This window comes from Glycine soja, chromosome 10 (genome assembly GCF_004193775.1).
Source record: "Glycine soja cultivar W05 chromosome 10, ASM419377v2, whole genome shotgun sequence".
In the NCBI taxonomy this organism is placed as follows: Eukaryota; Viridiplantae; Streptophyta; class Magnoliopsida; order Fabales; family Fabaceae; genus Glycine; species Glycine soja.
The window spans coordinates 40,696,461-40,716,117 of NC_041011.1; the positions used below are offsets into that span (position 1 = coordinate 40,696,461).

Sequence of the window (19,657 nt, forward strand, 5' to 3'; positions counted from 1 at the left end):
TTATGTAGAGAGAGAGAGAGAGAGAGCATATTTTAACGAACCTAATCTATCCTTAGTCATCCATACCAATAATATAAAATAAAGACAAGGAGATGGCAGATTCAGTTAAAAGATCTGTTCTTCAATCACCAATCCATAGTGAAGTTAAGGGTGGACAAATTCTTTGGTACTTTGTGAGGCTTGCCCAAACACATTCCCATAACGAAGAACATGGGCTTTCAGAAGAAAAAAAGTTAAAATTATATTAGCCCAAAATCAATTGGACCCAAATAACTATTAAGGGCAGTTTCTATTTCCACTTTCTTTTCCTTTTTCTTTCCGGTTTTCCCCAAATTATGCTCTATCCTTCTTTGGTAAAACACTTTGTATAGGAACTTAACGGCCGCAAAATCTCCGGCCACTCCACTGCAGTGTCAACGTAGTTCCTGTTCATCGAAGGTTGAAGGTGCGTCGTGCCCTTTCGTTGGCCGCACTCGCCGTGATGGTGTTCCTCTCGCTATCTTGGATGATTAGTTCTCCAAAACCACAATCGCACACATCAAGAAAGGATCTCTATGCTCTGGATTCACTTCCTCTTCGCGGTGGTTGTGCCGATTTTGTTTCACTTTGGTATTTTCACCACCGAAGAAAATCAAATAATATCCAGAAGTAGTTCTTGTAAACCAATACGTTTATCACTTTGGTGCATGTAATATTTTCCTATGGAGCCATGAACCACTAAGGACAGAGACATCAATGCAGTATAAGATTAGAGAGTCTAAAAAACAGCGAAACAAATAGTGTTTACGCTTTTGGAATGTTTAGGGAATATAATATAAAATTATAAAAAAGAATGTTTAACTAAATAAAAAAACAAGTGAAAAAACTTAATGGAAAAGATTACCAATATGTCTTCACTGTCATTTTTAATAAAAAAAATTATGCACAAATTTCTTAATCACTGTCTTTAAAATAATACCACGACTCTTAAAATAATACTGTAGTACATTTTTATTTTGGATGAGAGAAAAAAGCTAAGATTGGTTGCTTTCAGGAATAGCACACCAGCAATTTTCGCTCACTTCCAAGTTCCACCTGCAGATTGAAAGAAATTATAAATAAATAAATAAAAATATTATGAAAACTAAGTGCAAAAAGTGTGATTATGGGAAATTCTAAATGTTGCTTGCATAGCTGAGATCACCAGAAAAAAGGAAAAAAAAGAAGATTCTACAACACCTTTCAAGCCTCGAGGTAGTTCGATATAGGTACACCCAACTGTTCTGTCAACTTTCTATAAGCAGCTTGCAACTGTCTAGTTACCGGCCCTACTTTTCCATTACCAATTATGCGGCCATCGACCTTCACCACCTGCAGGTGATATAGATTATGCATATCATATGAGAAAATAACTAACTGCTACATAGCTCAAGAAGCCAAGTTATAGTCCACCATCCAATTCTGTGTCAAGGTGCTAATAGTTCAAACCGGTCAGATGAGCATGTTTGTCAAGTTCCATGGGAGAAAACGGATTAAAGACCAAGGATTGCTGAGTATTTCACCAATAATCCTGAGTTGGATTGCTTAAGTCGAACATTTACATTTCATTTTTCATGGAGAGCTCAAGTTCTTAAGGTTGAGGCTCCCATTAATGAAAATATGGAATTGAGGTCTAATGATGAACTAAAAGAATTCAATTTCATTCATGAGAGTACAACGTCTCGGCTATTTAGAACTTGTAATAGTGCTTTTATTTTAACCAATGTAATTAGTACTTATATTATCTTGGCTAATTAATTGGCTAAGACTTGCTAGTGGCAGACACAAATGTAGGCCAAAAGTTGATTGAGAAAAGTAGGAGGAACAGAAAATCCAAATGGAGTAATCTATCATGTTAGATAACATAATTCAGCCAAAATTTCAAAATTAACATGGTACAAGGCACTTACTGGGCTTAGTTCTCCCATTGTTCCTGTTGTCCATATCTGCAACGCAGCCTTCTAGTTATAACTCGATCTCGATATAAATTTGAAGAGAGAGAAAGGGTGGGAGGCAGAAAGAGAAAAATGAAGCCAAAACTTATATTGAAGGTTTTGAACAATTTTTAACATAGTAGTGAGGCTATTTAGTTCAAAGAGCAGAGAAGTTCCAGATTCTTATGTACGATTATGCAACGAAAATGGGAAAACAAAGTCCACTATTGGAGTGAACTTGAATTTTGCTAGACCTTCCTAGATACACTATAAAATTCAGAAAGATATTAATGAGGTCAATATTATAGAAGATATTTCCCAATAGATGTAATCTTGTCACTCTGGTACAAGAAACTCACTACTGTTATTATATTTTAGATAGAAATAAAACTGAATTGGGTGTATACCCCTCATTTCCATAGGTCAGTAACAAATATTGTTTAATGGAAAAAAAAATCTAGAAAAATTTAAAATTCTTTTGGAATAGTAGATAACTAGATATTATAGGTAAACCTCATCTGCGGTATGCACTTCTGACAGGCTGATTCTTCGCTCTTCTAAGATAAACTGCTCCTTCACCACAAGATCCATTACCTTAAATTGTGAAACAGTCGAGTTTCATCAGTTCCAGAATAAAATAATGAACATGATATAAAATCTTAACGAGGAAAATGGAATTTGGAAATTGCTGAATGAAATTATAAAGTTAATTTTATTTATAGTTTATCTATCCCATTTTCTTCAAAAGAATATTCTATGCTAACAAAATGCTGCCCTTACTAATAAATAAAATAAGATGCTGAATATGAGCGGTACCAACAGCGTAATTGGTGTTTGGGTATGCTGGCATTCCAACATATATAATACAATACATCTTAATCTCATGGCAATTTGATAAAAGGATGCACAATTTTTTATATCATACCATACCCATATTTAGGTGGTTTACTAATCAGGGGTCCCCCAGCATTAAAATACATCACATTGTTTAACACCTTAAATGCTTTTTATTTTCCAATTCGCACGGTTTAACAAGATCTCAGTCATACATATTCAAAAACTATTAACGTATGCTAATTTTTACTTATATATGTACCTTCGTTACTATTACACTAAAGCAATAGCACAGGACTTCCAACTATAACAGTATATAAAAAAACTTCGTACCCCATTGCCCGGAGGCTCTTCGCTATGCGAAGGTATGGGGAGGGATGTTGTACGCAGCCTTACCCTTGCATATGCAAAGAGGCTGTTTCCGGATTCGAACCCATGACCAACAAGTCACCAAGGCACAACTTTACCGCTGCACCAGGGCTCGCCCTCAACTATGACAGTATATAAGTATGAAATATAAATTCATATAAAAAAAATATTTCATATGATAAAGCTATCAAAATAAACAAAGAGTGAATCTATACAACTTACAGTTGCTCTAGTAATGCCAGGAAGACAGTAATCAGCATGTGGTGTCAAAACAGCCCCCCTTTTAACTATGAACTATACAAAATAGAAAAGCATATTAGTTGTATTGTACATGCAGTCTTCCATTCTCTGTTGTTAGAAAACCCTGCTTCAAAATAAATAGGGAAAAAAAATCCTACGATCCTCTCAATTCTCAAATAATGAAATTTATTGGGATTTTTCTGCCATCTTGGGTTTACAAGCTTACAGAGCAAATGAACATCAGCCAACATATTTTATGTATTGTTTAATCACATAGGGTGATGATTTTACATAAGCTACATATTAAGTTGACTGATATATCATCAATGCAAAATTATCCATGCTTAGATTTTGTTTTTCTTGTTTTGAAGTTGTGCATAAATCAACAGCCCAGGGCTTAAACTCCAAGAACCACCTAACAAACTCCTTGCTATCTAGCAATCCCTAGCTTATTAGCAAAATAGAGAACGAAAACACTTCTAACAGTTAAGGCAAAGTTGACAGCATACCATGTTTGTTGCATTGGTTTCAGATACATAACCATCTTTGTCAAGCATGATTGCATCATCTGCTTTTGCATTATTACCTTCAATCTGCACCAAAAATAAAGACTTTTTTGTGATAAGCTGCAAGAAATATTATTCAGAATGACAGGATATTAGCATGAAAAGCCATTAAAAGCATCCGTTTCCACATGGTTGCATATTATTCATTACCTGATACAATTTGCTGTAATAATTACATGTAAAAATTCACGAGAAGAAAAAAAATACCTTTGCAAGTATGTTATTGAGGAGGTTATTGTGATGAATCTTTGAATCCAAATTCTGGTAAACAAACAAAAGGAAGAGACCGTCAACTGAACAAACTTACACTAGTATCCCAATCAAACAGAAATTTAGTTAGTTTTGAATGAATCTCATTCATTAAAAGCTATATATTGACGCTTTCCCGTGAGACTTTCAATTATTATAATGACAAAATAATTTCCGAAGAATTTCATACACTGGAGTGTTAAACAAGAACAAGAGATCAATCTCATTTGTCATTAATCAGTATATTCAATACTGAAGTTAATAAATTTCTCTTCTATCTGATCTAAGTATACCAATAACCCCTCAATAGATAGATGATCATTTTTTCCCTTCCCTGATGGTGATGAGACTTATATAGATTGGTATATGGAAGGACAGAACATAAAATGTTCCTGTAGTGATGATAAGAAATTCTTCCACAAAATAGCACAATATACTAAAAACTTATTTTTCTCTTTCCGGTAGCTTGTATCAGGAAAGGGACAATATAGCCGGTGATATTGTGATAATACTCTTGCTTCATATTAATCTTTATGGATACATTAACATAATAATGACAACGAACTACTCTCTCTCTCTCTCATTTTTTTTCCTCTCTATCTCCATAATTCCATGAATATAGATAAACTTTTTGGAAGGAAATAAGTTAAAATCCTAAGAACATTGAGATAACAAAGGTGTTTGATGTTCGGGCACAAATAGTTAGTGATACTGACTGGCAGGTTTGAATGTGTGTTTGGGTGAGTTTTTGCAAAATTGATTTTGCATGAAATCAATTTTAGTTTAAATCGATTTTTAAGTAAAATGATTTATGTTTGGATATTTTTACCTTGAAAGCAAGTTTGCCGTATAACATAGTGAAATTTTTTCAACCTAACGCAAAAGCTACTTTTTATAACTTCTAGTCAAAATTGAGGCTAGGATGCAAAATCAATTTTATGTAATAATAACCAAACATCTATATTTTACTAAAATCATATTTGATAGACAACAAAATCAATTTCAATTCTGTAGATTATAACTTTGCTCTACTTCTTATTCAATTGAAACCTTTCTTCTACTGTAAATTTTTCAACCTATGACAAAAGCTACTTTCTATTACTTCTAGTCAAACTAAGGTTTGTATGCAAAATCAATTGTACCTAATAATAACCAAATATCTATATTTGTACTAAACTCACGTGTTTTATAGGAGAAAAAATCAATTTTAGTTTCTGTAGATTATAACTTTGCTCTACTTCTTATACTATTGAAACCTTTCTTCTACCCTTACATATCCATGTCAAAAATCTAGTTCTTAAACAGTGACAATATGATGGGCCCCTAAATCATAGGCAGGGAAGGAAGGGGCGATGAATCTAGAGAAGTCTAACAGAAGAGACAGGTGGCAGCAGGACATTGGAGAAGGGGTGCATGAGAAGCAAGGGGAATAGAGGAGGATTAGATCTGTCTTAACTCTACTTCTTTCTCTGCATTTGTAACTACAATTAGATTAGAGCACTGCTCTACACTTGTTCCTATAAAACTATCGCACCAGTATGGATAGTGGTTGCTATCACACCAGTTTGGATGTTAATTATTGTTTGAATAGGCAGAAAGTTCACCAGTAATTCAAACATAAACAATTAAAACTAACAACCTTGAGCAATAGAATCAGAATAAATTTCTAAATAAGCACTTATAAGAGACGAAAATACAATTAATTAATAGAGCAAATTATACTCGCACCCCCAAGGTTAGTGCTTATTACACTCAACCCCACTCCTTTTTTTATCATACACAAGACTTCCTTATTTTTTTACCATCCATTACATTGCGACTGAAACGCCCCGTTTCACTAAAAGGGGAGAAAAAGAAAAATAATAATATAATAATAAGGTAAAGTTGCACTTTTGGTCCCCCAGTTTATCTTCAATTTCGGATTTAGTCCCCCTATAATTTAGTTCACAAATTTGGTCTCCCAGTTTTATAAATCCCTGCAAAATTGATCCTGAAAGCCCAATTTGGACGTTGACCGTTAACCTCAGACGTTGACTGCCACGTGTCAATGTCATGTGTGACTGCCACATGTCAATGCCAAGTATCAATGCCACGTGTCAACGTCTGAGTGATTCCCTGTAAATGCTTCATTTTTTGTAGGTAAAATTGTACTTTTGGTCCCCCAATTTTACTCCAATTTCGATTTTGGTCCCCCAATTTTACTCCAATTTCGATTTTGGTCCCCTTATAATTTAATTCGCACATTTGGTACCCCAGATTTATAAATCCCTTTATAAATTTAGTCAAATTTCATTACTGGAGAAGTTGTATTTCAAATTTCAAACAAAAATACCATTATCATACATAGGCCACTTAGGCAGTCGTATACACATAATACCACATGGGGGAGCAAAAAAAGAAAAAAAATAGGGGGTTATTACAGAACCTGTTAAAGTAAGAGATTTGAAAATTTCAGACCCAGATTGGAATTCATGCACCACTTTCCCAAGTTGAACAACCCCAGAAGTGGGAGAGAGATGAAGAGTGATTTTTCTCTGGGTTCCAAGTGAGTGAAAAACTTGTGATGAAAAAGAAGTGCGAGATTTACCAAAACCTACTACCATGTCTCTAGCACCAGTGGCTAAACCATTCAAAAGACCAATTTTGCAGGAACAATTTATAAAGGGATTTATAAAACTAGGAGACTAAATGTGTGAATTAAACTATAGGGGGACCAAAATCGGAATTGGAGTAAAACTGGGGGACCAAAAATGCAATTTTACCTACAAAAAATGAAGCCTTTACAGGGAACTACTCAGACGTTGACACGTGGCATTGACACGTGGCAGTCAACGTCTGAAGTTAACGGTCAACGTCCAAATCGGGCTTCTAGGACCAATTTTGCAAGGATTTATAAAACTGGGGGACCAAATTTGTAAATTAAATTATAGGGGAACCAAATCCGTAATTGGAGATAAAGTGGCGGACCAATTTTGCAATTTTGCCTAATAATAATAATACCCACCCACCCCTCCAGCTTTCTAAAAACTCCCGAGACCCCCCCCCCCCTTTTAAAAACTTCCATTTTCTTTTTGTGAAGCAGCCCACCCCCTCTCTAACCCTATCCCTTATTCCCCAAAGATTTAATCCTTCAACCTTTCGCTCATCTCCTCCCATGGTTTCGAAATTTGCAAGCTTTTTGCATCCTTGGGTTTTTCCAAGCACGAGGAGGTGACAGGAAAAAGGGGAAAACACTACGCATTTCCTTGGTTTTCTATTTGATCTCTTTAAGGTAAATGTTTATGCCCAGTGTGTTAGATGAGTATGTTATAACACTGATTACTTAGGGGTTGTGTGAAAAAGGGTTAGGAACTAAGTATTAGGAATTAATTGTAGTTTCCTCAAAACCCTAGGTTGCTAAAATTGGGGATTTTGTCTAATCCCTTGTTCTGTTATTTTAAATGTTTAGATCCTGTGGAAAATACGGTGGTTGATCTTCCCAACAGTAGTGGAAGACAGTGATTGCGTCATTTAGGTGAGTAGCTAATATACTTAGCGATATTTTTTTAAAATTTCATTTTGGAGAATCATGTGTACATCAAATTATATATATATATATATATATATCTTTGGTGAGCTTTGAAATTTATTGAGATTTTGATAATACATACGAGGATGAATGTTGAACTGTTTGTTTAATTTTATTTATGGTGAGTTCATGAATGATATTGTCGTTTGCTACAACGAAGAGATAATGTAGCCTATGAGTTGAATTCTCATAGTATAATGATATTGCCGCTTGCTACAACGAAGAGATAATGTAACCTATGAGTTGAATTCTCATAGTATAATGATACTGTCGTTTGTTACAACGAAGAGATAATGTAGCCTATGAGTTGAATTCTTATAGTATAATGATATTGCCGTTTGCTACAACGAAGAGATAATGTAGCCTATGAGTTGAATTCTCATAGTATAATGATATTGTCGTTTGTTACAACGAAGAGATAATGTAGCCTATGAGTTGAATTCTCATAGTATAATTATATTGTCATTTGCTACAATGAAGAGATAATATAGCCTATGAGTTGATTTCTCATAGTATAATGATATGTGTCGTTTGCTACAATGAAGAGATAATATAGCCTATGAGTCAATTACTCATAGTATATTTATATGTTACGTTCGCTGCAACGAAGAGATAATGCAGCCTACGAGCTGAATGTCGTAGTTATATAATTACCGTTCACTACAACGAAGAGATAATGTGGTCTATGTGCACATAGTAGAATGAATGTTTGATTTTAAAGTAATTATTTTGGATACCAGGTTATGAGAAGTTGTGAAATTTATATTCTTTGCATACATTGATTTCTAAAAGCAAGCGTATTTTTGTTCATTATTTATTTAATGTCATTATAACATCTCTTGGGATGGAAAGACTCATGTTAAATGGTGCTCTCTTTCTTGTCTGCTTAGTATATTATGCTCTCACTAAGTCCTTGTGACTTACCCCTTATTTTATTTCTTTTCTCAGATACACAGTAGTGGAGTAACCGATTTCCTGGGACTTACTAACACGCCTAGGAACTTGATTATCTTTTTGGTAGGTTCCCATTGTGTCTAATGGATATTTTTGGTTGTAACTCCAGTATAATGTAGCTATAGGGACTAGGGTAGTAAGAGATTTAGAGAAAATTCCTGTATTTTGAAATTTAAATGATTCTCTCTTATAGACATGATGAAGATGTGCTTATGATATTTTGAGACACTTGATGATTAGTATTTATAATCAACTTTGTTATTAAATGGATGAAATGAAATATATGTATATGGATTTGTCTAGATATATATATAGTGTGTGTTTTTTTACAGGTTGTTGTGTATAGGATAGGCTGGCCAGACTAGGGAAATCATAATTTGTGCGCCGGTCATGACCAAGGGTGGGTCGTGATAGCGACCCCCTGAGTCACTTACATTGTCAAAGATAATGAGAAAAAGGAGAAAGAAGTGAGGATCTAGTGGCGCCATTGTCACCTCCTCGACCCCGATGAAGGTGGCATTGTCATACTTGATGAAACAGCTGTCAAGCTGCAATGCGCCGTCGCAGGAAGTGAAGCAAAGGTTGTCGAGATGGGTGATCGCATGCGACACACAGCGAGAGCACTGGTTGTTGGTGAGATCGCCGCAACACTGGAAGAGGCCGTAGACAACATCAGAAGAGGTGGGGACGGTGAAGTTGTTGTGGCTGGCGAAGGTGACTGAGTTGACGAGGCAAGTAAGGAGCAAGTTGATGGTGTTTTCTTAAGCGAAACCCAGCGTGAACTTGGACTGGGAGCAGACTTGCACGAGAGTGATAGGGGTTCTTAGGGCATTTCACAAAAAATTAACACCGTTAGTAACAGTTACTATTTTCAAGGGAGACAAAAGAAATGTGATTTTAGGGAGGGGGTGTAAGTGTAATAAACGCTAACTTTAGGGGGTATGAGTGTAATTTGCTCTAATTAATAAGGTAAAATGAATCAAACTTCTCCAATAAACTAAAATCAACTTAGTTCAACTTATGGAAAAGATAATAAGAAAGCTTGTTTAAATGTTCCGGTATAAAAATTAATTTTAACTTGTGAAAAAAGTTTAATTCATTTTATCTGCACAATTCATTTTATTTTCTTCTTCTATAAGTGTTTATTGAGATGTTTATGCTCTGTTTCTTTTCAACTAACAAGTATACAATCAAGAAACTTACATTTGGGGAATTACGGCGTGTTGTAGCAGTTACAAGAACTATGCCGTGCTCATTATCATAAACAGGGGGCTTCCATTCAGCAAGCACTGCATATTTTAAGAACAACTAATTTCAGCTCAACTAATCCATTTCTAGGTTCCTAACAGAGATATCCAGATATTAATTCAGGAATATGAATGTTTTGGTACTGGCATCATTGTTAATTGTTATTTAGTGAAAGGATAGGAAGTTACCAATTAATGTGCATCCATATAGATTTAATGTAGGGCTCATCCCAGAAGTAACCTAGAGAAGAAAATAACTTTTACATCAGTGAAAAGACAGTTTGCTCCAAAGAATTACAAATGATTGATGGTTTCATAATTATGGCTGTGGATGGTATAAAATTTAGTCATCATTCATGAAATAGGTTATCATTCCGCATATTGCATATTTTACAATGGGCTCATTGATAAGCCACACACCAGCCGAAAAAGCTTGGTTAAGAGCACAGGGTAAAGTTTCATTGGCCTTATCAGCCAATAACACCCAACTTATTATCTATGGACATAATTCTGATTCTATAGGTTTCTAATGGACCTCTTTGTATCTTCTTATCATATTAAGTTTTCATGTCAATGAATAAAAACTGTATAAAAATAAGAAACCAGTTCAGAGATCTTGTGCATATAGGTTATGCTAAAAACCTGGCAGCCTCAACCATGTAATGCTGGATGTTTCCAAGTCAATAACAATAAAAAGATTGCACAACTGCTTTGATGAAACAGAGTAAGAGATTAGACCTTCTTTCCTCGTGTTAGAGAAAGTCGAATGTGGGAATTGTCAAACATTCCATTCCTAATCAGGGTTTTGAAAATAGCTTCCTTAATCTGCAATTTGTTACAAACACATTCATCATTGTGAAAGAACTAGACAAGACCATAGACAAAATAAGCACTTAGGTGATCCAGTACTATCAGAGTCTATAAAAAATAAGCAGACATTCTGAGTGATACATGACAAAAGAATAGAAAGCATCTTCAAACTCACCTTATCTCGAGTTGGAACATTCTCGAAAGCCAAAGCTTTTGCTGAATCAAACATCCTGACAAGAAGCAAGAAAGCTTAGAGATCAACCTCATTGATAGAGACCTTATGTTTTTAGTAATGAAATCATACTGTTAGTAATTTAGTATAGAATAAGTGATCAACCTACAAGTTCAGTTGAACTCATGAGAAACAAAATCAAAATACATTACTGAAAAATATCCACACTCATAAGTCAGAACTTGTCTAGAAATACACACAAGAGTTTTGCTTTAGAGTCTAGAATTTTTTTATCATAATTTTATCTTTTTTAATAATTTAACTATTAGTTAGGTTGAATAATGCTCGATAGAAAATTTTCAAGAAAATAAGAGCATGTTATGTCAGACTTTTCTTACATCAGCCAGAAATTGTTTGCCAGAATTATCCTAAAATTGAATAAGAGAAGCACTGCCATCCAACCATTAGTACCACTGAAGCCCATCAAACTGACTTGGCATCACGCTCCATTGATAATCCATTACAAGAATAATATTAATATAATCTATGGAGAGTATTATATCAATCATTCAATCTATGCATGTTCCATTGATCAGTTAATCAGCTGTTAGTATAGGTCATTATTGAATTCTACTTCCCGAGTCTGCACTGTTACCTGTCTAGATGTTCCTCAAGCTTAAATATCTTTCCATTATACACTCGAAGACCCTCCCAAACTGAGTCACCTCCTTGGACAACTGAATCAAACACAGAAACCTGATACATCAAAGCATATCAAATTAGCAATTAAAACCTTGAGACTGTGAGCATCAACCACATTAGTCAGATGCCTTATTCTACTCAAAGGAGCCCCTAAAATGTTTTACGATAAGTACCTTTGCACTCTCACGTGGTACAATCTCATTACCAACCCAGGCAAGCAATTTCTCATTTGCAGGAACTGGAAGATCAGGAGTAGGTAAGGGAGTGCCTAGAAGGGATGGCTTCTTCTTCACATGGCGCCGAAGCATATTATACAGGGGTAGACTTTGCTCCAACAAGTTGTAGAGAGAAAAGGGAAATGGCTGAAAAGAGAACAAGAATAAATCATAAACCAGCCAGGATTTTCGACCCCACCTCCAAATAGCGGATTTTCTTATGGGATTTAATCTTTTAAAATGAAACAAGGCACAGGGGTAGCTATAAATGTCAAGCTTGTATCCAATTGAGAGATGAGATAGGACTATACTAGTTATGGGCAATGGTGCAAACAATAAAAAAATACAAATGAATTAATGGTCTGGACTCCTTGCAACAGGAACTAAAGTGAAGGCACACCAGAAAACAACTGCATACCTGAGGATACTTGTTTTCTTCCTTAAAGCCAGTAGATTTGTGTACAGTTTTATACCACCAAGGGGCCCATAAGCCATCTATTGGTTTTGGACCTGCTTCCCAACTGGAAAATTCAAAATTTGAGTTGTCACTTCTCATGTATGTATGCATAAAACTTGTTGCATGGAAAATTTTCAATTACTGAATGTCTTCAACATTTCCAAATCAAAGGAGATGAACAAGAAAACATTGCAAAAAAGAAAGACAAGGAAAAAATAGGAGCACAAGGCCTGGGCTTGCAAAATGAAAACTCTGCATACTTGAGCATTGCAGGTTGAAAAGGAATCTCCAAATCATTGCAAAGAGCCCGTAAAGTAGCCTGCAAATTAGCAAGATCATAATGTAAAATTAAAACTAGAATTGAGGTTTGCAAAGCGTAACTAACAGTGTGACGTATCAAGGCAAACATAGAACTGAAATTTATTCAAAAGAAAAAAAATATATTTTGAGAACATATTTAAAGATCAAGGTGAACTGCTTTGATAAAGTTTAATCGACTTTATTGGAGACCTTTTACATTGTTTTCTGCTCTAAAACATGTTATGATTTTATGCATATCTTTTAGTACAAAAGCTTCCATGCCAAATATTATGACTCAGAGATTTCATAGTCAAACAAACTTCTATAGAGCAACTAACAGATGACATAAATAGCTTTATAGTATTACAGTAATGTATAGCAACAGTAGTAATAAATCTCTGATAAAAACATTGTTTTCAAATTGCATAGCCATTAATTGAATTAATTAAGGTGTTAGCTATTTAAAATCATTAATCATGGTGGTGGTAATTAAAAACTTTTGTATGACTAAACATTGAAAGTAAATTTAAACAGCAATCGTAAACCAAAATCAATGGTAGCATGAAATTCGATCACATTTAATGCACTGGAATCACTTTCAAAAAGAATGGAAGTTTTCCATTCTATCCCTATTGCTATACTAGAAAGGCAAAAGGAAACTAAAAAGGAAAAGATTTAATGACAATAATACTCATACATTAACAAATGATTTAATGTGTATTACTGTATTATTTTAGTTTATTTTGATAAAATCATTATCTTGGCCTAAAAATAATTTTATTGCCACAGCAATAAAACACATGATAACTCTGACTATGCAGTGCTTGTTGAAAATCATGTCATGTCAGTCCCAAGTCCAGATAAAAGAGGAGGATTGTGTTAGATAGTTCAAAGTCAACATAAAGCTTTCTCAAATCATTATGATGTGACAACAATACCCACTTAGTAGGATAAGGGATGGTTGCTGTTGTTGCCAACATATAACAACAATATGATAATTATGTCCACAAGATACTATCAATGATAGTGGTGGAGATGGACGTGATGGTAGGGTGGGGTGGGTGGCTGTGGTGAGCGGGGGGGTTGATGTCATAGGATACTTTTGTTGTTTCAAAATAAAATAAACACAAAAGCATATAGTACTATAGTAGTGACTGAGATAACCATGGATGGAATGGAATTACGATTCCTTCCATTTTGGAGGGAAGGGGTATTGCCTCACCTGTGGGAATAGAAATTCTCTCCTCATAGTGACAAGCAAATATATCTTTTAACCTATTCCCATTTCCATTTGTTTTGCCTCATTCCACTCAACCTATCATGATCTTATTTCATACTTTATTCAGTAATAAGAAAGAATCATGCATATTCAAAGAGCTCAAATACCTCAGGATCTTGCTGAAGTTCTGCAGCATCAACAACAGGTGGTGGTTTTCCAATCTCACAAAGTTCATTGTAGATACAAACTAGCTCTGCCAATCCCAACTCAAAAAAAGAAGGAGGGACAACCTCATCAAAGGATGGCTGTAGAACGTACATGTAACATACAAGAATCATTAGCCAATGACCCACTGAATTGTAAGTCTATGGAAACTGATCATATGATATTTGCATAACCTTTAAAGCATTATTTAAACATGAAGCTCGTGGCCTTTTCAATAGTGTAAGTTACCAACAATTTTTAATGCAGAAAGGTCCATATGGTTTGACGAAGATTGCAGTGCATATGAGAATCAGTATGTGCAGCACTAGCCTTTTGATACAATGATAAATAAACAAGGAAAGACCTCTTGCTCTTTCTTATTCATAAAAATGAAAAACAACTAACCAATATGTCAAGAGGATTTCTTATCAGAATGAAGTGCTTTCCTTTCTTCATTAGATCCTCCGGCAAACCCAGTATCCTCTGTTTCGACATGTGCTGAATACAGCATAGTCACGGTAAATGGCACAGTTAGAGACCATTAGACCAAAACTATGGCCATGAAAGCATTAGATTTTTTTTCTTTTTTTTTTCTCTCTATAGAGTTCACTTTAATCAAACAAATTCACATAAATGAGACGCTGCTCACCTTGCAGAATCTATACTTGCTGTTTCCTGGACGGTAAATTATGTCCTTAACAACCTTATTTCCATCAGATTCCTGTTATAAACGAAACAGCAACAAAAATAAGTATTGAGGAATGAATATACTCAAGGTTATAAATTGCAGGCGCGGTTTCATTGCATTTCTTGATATCGCGTGAAATCACGGACAAATGCGTCCGATGCAGCCACAATTACGGTCACATGGACGACAGACACCAGGAGACCTTGACATTGCAACCAAAATCACGGTGGTGGACCATTTTTTAAAACCTTGAATATACTATACGGTAGTTGAGACGAGAGAGGCAAATTGATACCATTTTGGAGAGTAGTTCCTCCTTGTAGGGTCTATGAACAGCAGTGACTCGAAGGAAATTAGCATAGAGTGGCTCATCAAGCACTTCAATGTCATCCCTCTAAGATAATTTGGTTAACACAGTGAGTCCATAAATGAATGAAATTAACACGGAATAGTGATTGGTTGTGATACCTGAGCGAAAGAATACATGACAGTGGTACTGAGGGACCTTGGAGCAGACCATAAGTGAATGACCTCCATTTCCGCCAAAACACCTTCCTCGATCCTCAAATTCAATTCTTATAGTAATCCAATTTGATAAGCTTCATTTCAGAGAATAGTAATATAATAAATTCACAATCAGCATCGTGATCCTCTACTCTACACCTGGCTGGCGCGTATCTCAGTCTCGCTTTTTATTAATATTAATATTATAATTAATACTATTACTTTTCGGAACGTTTTTTTTTAAAAAAAAAAGTGGATCACGCGCGAGCTACGACTCATGAATCGTGATTCATCAATAATGTTATCTTGGTGTTGTTTGTGAACACGTGAAGCGGATTTGGAAGGGAGTTTTTGAAGAATGAGTGAGGAAAAGTAAACGAAGGAGTGGCACTGGTAGAGAGAGAGAGAGAGAGGCCATTCCATTTCCATTGTGTTCTGAAAATGCAGTAACAACAAGAAACAGAAGAAAGGTGTGTTCTGCATTGAAGTTGAAGAGAAGACTATGGCGCTGCAAAATTCGGAAACAAAGACTACGAACGGAGGTTATTGCGAGTGCCACCATCTCCACCTATTGGGCTTGTTTCTTATAAAGGTTTTTCTTTTTTCTTTTTAAAGAATTCACTTCTTTTACATAATATAATATTTCAAGTTTTTCTTTTCAGATTTTCATAATAATAAAAAGTTCAAAATAATTTAAAATTTTATTAAATTATAAGTTATTTTGAATAGTTTTTTATAAAAAAAATAACTTCTTGTTTGTAAACAATATTTTTTATAATTATAAACAAACATGAATTAATTTTTACTTTTTCATTTCTAAAAATAATCACTAAGTTATTTTATACTAAAATTAATTTTTTATGGAAATATAAGAAGTTATTTCCACAAACCTAGAAAAATAAACCAATCATACTTTATGAAAGTATTTTTTTTAACTTAATTACATTCTAAAAAATAACTTAAATATACTAGTTAAGACAAAAGTTGTTTTTTATCATTATCATCATCATGAAAATGTTAAACTTGAGTTTGACATAATTTGAGCCCACATGATAAATCATAATTTTTCTACTTTTCATTTGGTTTTTGTTAAAGGCAGTAAAAGGATCAAATTAACTTATTTAACTTGAGTCCACATGATGAGAGAGCTTTATATTTTTAACACGAATTAAATTTGAACATTTTTACTAAGTTTAGTTTACAAAAGTATGTCCAAATTAAAGGAAGATATTATTGGTTTATCCTACTTTGTTATTGGCCCCAACCTCATGCAAAAAAGTTCATTTTGCCCCCCTTATTCCTCTTTCCTCTTCTCCAATGTAACACTCCATTTTTTATAAAATAAATTAAGAAGGTTTTTTATTTAAAAATAAATCAAGTTTTAGAAAAAAAGATAAGGTTTCTATAATTAAATAAATAAAGATAAATAATTTTATTAATTAAAATAATGGTTTGAAGGAAAATAAAAAGAATATTTTATTTATTTATTTGATAGGAAATAAGATAGAGTTCATCTTATAAAAGGCTCAGAGTACCTTAGCGATAGATAGAGACGTTACGACACGCCTCTGCGTTCTCTCTTTCTCTCAAATTCATTTTCTTTTCTTCCTTTCCCAAAACTCTATCTTTTTCCACATACACTTAAATCTATCTCAGTAAAACACCGATTCTAGACTCGTTAACCGTTGGATCATCGTGAAATTTGAACGCGTCGTTCAAAACTTATTTTCACATACCCATTGTTGGGATTTTCGAGATAATGTCTATAATGGAAGAAATGTCCCTCACACTGAGATTTCTCTTTTCTTGTAGACACTCAAAATATATCCAATAAAACAATGATCCCAGACTCATCAACCGTTGGATAATCGTGAAATTTGGACACCACCTTAGGAACCCATTTTTGAACATTTTCACCGTTGGGATTTGCAAAATAATATTTTAGTAGAGAGAAATTAGTCTTGCACATTGACAGTAAAATGGAGGCTACAATCTCTTCCTCTTCTCTCTAACGCTTGAAAACCCCAACATAGCAAACAAAGGAGAATCTTGAGAAATTTTAGGAAACTACTAGAGACGCCGCTATCATTGTCAGACTACACACGTGAGCCCTTTTAGAGGTAAGGGATGAGTTTATCGCAATTGGAATTAAAATAAACATGTGTACGAATCCTTAGGGGATCAAAATGGAATTTATTTTGGGATGTTTATTGAATTATAATTTTTTATTTATGATTATAAATACAATATTGTTGTGTTTGATGAATCAATTGATGTCCTGATACGAATTGGTTGATAAAATTGAGTGCTTTTGGTGTTTTTGTGTTTTTAACCTAGGATTTTGATTCATTGATTTTGATATGATTGTGTGAAATTATTTGAGATGTTTTACTCCCCATGTTGTGAGAAGTATTTTTATATAAATTGTTTATACTTTGGACAAGATTTGCTAGATTGACATGATAAATTGTTAGATTGAGATTATGAAATTGTGATTAAAATTGTGCCTAAGTGATAAATTGAATATGTGATGAATTGTGAAATAACATACTGCTTTGAGATTATAACATTGTTATTGGGATTGAGTATAAGTGCAAAGTTGAACATGCGTTGATTTGTAAAATATACGTAAACATGTGATACTGGATTATGACGTTGTGGTATGTTAAAATTATGGACATGAAATTTGGTTGTAAATAAGTGTGTGGTTAACACTTAATGTGACAATACTTGTGTTGTAAGTTATGAATTATACAATAACCCGAATGGTGTTTACCTTGAGAAAAATGTTTATGCGCAGTGTTAAAGGAAAAGTGTAGGATTCCTAGTTAGGAACTTAAAGTGTTAAATTGTAACGCAATGTGTTAAACATGTTTGAAACATGAGTATGAGGTCGTGGGTATTGTATAATTCATGAGTAGTGTCTGTGTGCAAAAATTGTTTTAGGGATTGGACATGAATAAGGAAGGTGAGACCCTAACGGATTCTTCGGAGTCTAGGCTTTGAGGATAAAGACACTTGATTTGAGTGCTTTTTTAAGCCTATATTGATCCCATGTGGTTGGAGCATTCTTGCAAAACAGAGTGACCTTGACTGGTCACCTTATGATTTTATTTAGTGAGAGTGACCTAACATACCCATGATGTGGTGTGTCTTGTTATGTACTCCTTAGTGCCCCAATGTGATTTTTCACTAACATGGTACCACATTGCATATAGGCTTGAGTCTTAATATAATTGTTGCATAACGTTTGCTAATTGTCTATTATGAAATTGATAAGTATTATTATGTCTTCATCCGAGTGTGTGATTCATGTGTAATGTGATTGGTGATTGAAAAATGAATTTCAAATGAGAAAGTGGTGAAGTGACGTAAATTGTATTAAGTTGAGTTATGTTATAAATACTTCCATTATTTATTTTGATCATGTCTTTGTTTATTTGTACTTTTTTTTAGAAATGTGATAATTCACTCCCAGTGTGCTATTTGTGTTTGAATCTTGTGATGATCTCAAACCTTGTGTTCGTGGTAGCAGATGACTAGGTGGATGACTTTAAAGAACCTCGTGCTAGAGAATGTTGTGACACAATACTCTGATAGGATATAACATTGATGATGAGTTTTTACTTTAATTGCATGATATTATTTTATTTTATTTTACCTCACTGATTTAACAAAATTTCTTTTGAAAACTTTGACGGTCTTGTTCTAAGCCAGATATGTTTTTAATAAGTTTTATTTGGTAATATTAAAGTGAATGTGACTCTTTTACTCACATGAGCTCCTTTATGTTAATTGAATAAAATCATTTTAGTTAGTTCTGTATTTTTTTTTATGTTTTTCTTATTTATATGTATGTCGGGGTAGAGGGTGTCACCCAATCTTCTCACCCACTCCCTAGGCCCCCCATCTTCTTCTCACCCAATCCCCAACCAGATCCAGAATTATGGCTCCAACCTTCCCTTCACCACAACCACACAACCATCATCACCATCGACCACCTTCGTGCTATGCCACCACCCTATCCCATCTCCTTCTTGTCATGCAACGCCTTTGGTCCCTACTATCAATCATTGTTGTGCATCATTCCACAGAGCCCTTGCACATAACATACCTTGCACGTGCGACCTCAACCTTAAAGGCTCCACACACATAACTCCTCTCCACCATCATTGTGTCTTTGTGCACATCAATTGTTGTGCACTCCTATGCCATAACACAATCACATTTGCACATGGATATTTGGTCACAATGAATCATGTATTCGTTGGATTAAATGAGGGTGAATATATATATATATATATATATATATATATATATATATATATATATATATATATATATATATATATATATATAACCAAAACTTTCAAGTTGTATTTTTTTACACCCTCACTAATACAACTT

The 19,657-nt window shown here is 34.3% G+C and overlaps 1 protein-coding gene across 1 annotated transcript; it reads right to left on the bottom strand.

Moving 5' to 3' along the window:
- Positions 1 to 870: 870 nt before the first annotated feature.
- Positions 871 to 15,764, bottom strand: LOC114370772 (branched-chain-amino-acid aminotransferase-like protein 2). The gene is made up of 20 exons (XM_028328164.1): positions 15,215 to 15,764; positions 15,042 to 15,140; positions 14,708 to 14,779; positions 14,464 to 14,556; positions 14,022 to 14,159; positions 12,596 to 12,654; positions 12,297 to 12,399; positions 11,837 to 12,025; positions 11,617 to 11,717; positions 10,965 to 11,019; positions 10,718 to 10,804; positions 10,169 to 10,220; positions 9,936 to 10,021; positions 4,169 to 4,222; positions 3,905 to 3,988; positions 3,378 to 3,449; positions 2,466 to 2,546; positions 1,929 to 1,964; positions 1,219 to 1,350; positions 871 to 1,074 (listed from the first exon to the last, which is right to left on the bottom strand). The coding sequence occupies exons 1-19, from the start codon at positions 15,281 to 15,283 to the stop codon at positions 1,222 to 1,224; spliced, it is 1,659 nt and encodes a 552-aa protein (XP_028183965.1). The 5' UTR covers positions 15,284 to 15,764; the 3' UTR covers positions 871 to 1,074; positions 1,219 to 1,221.
- Positions 15,765 to 19,657: the final 3,893 nt, after the last annotated feature.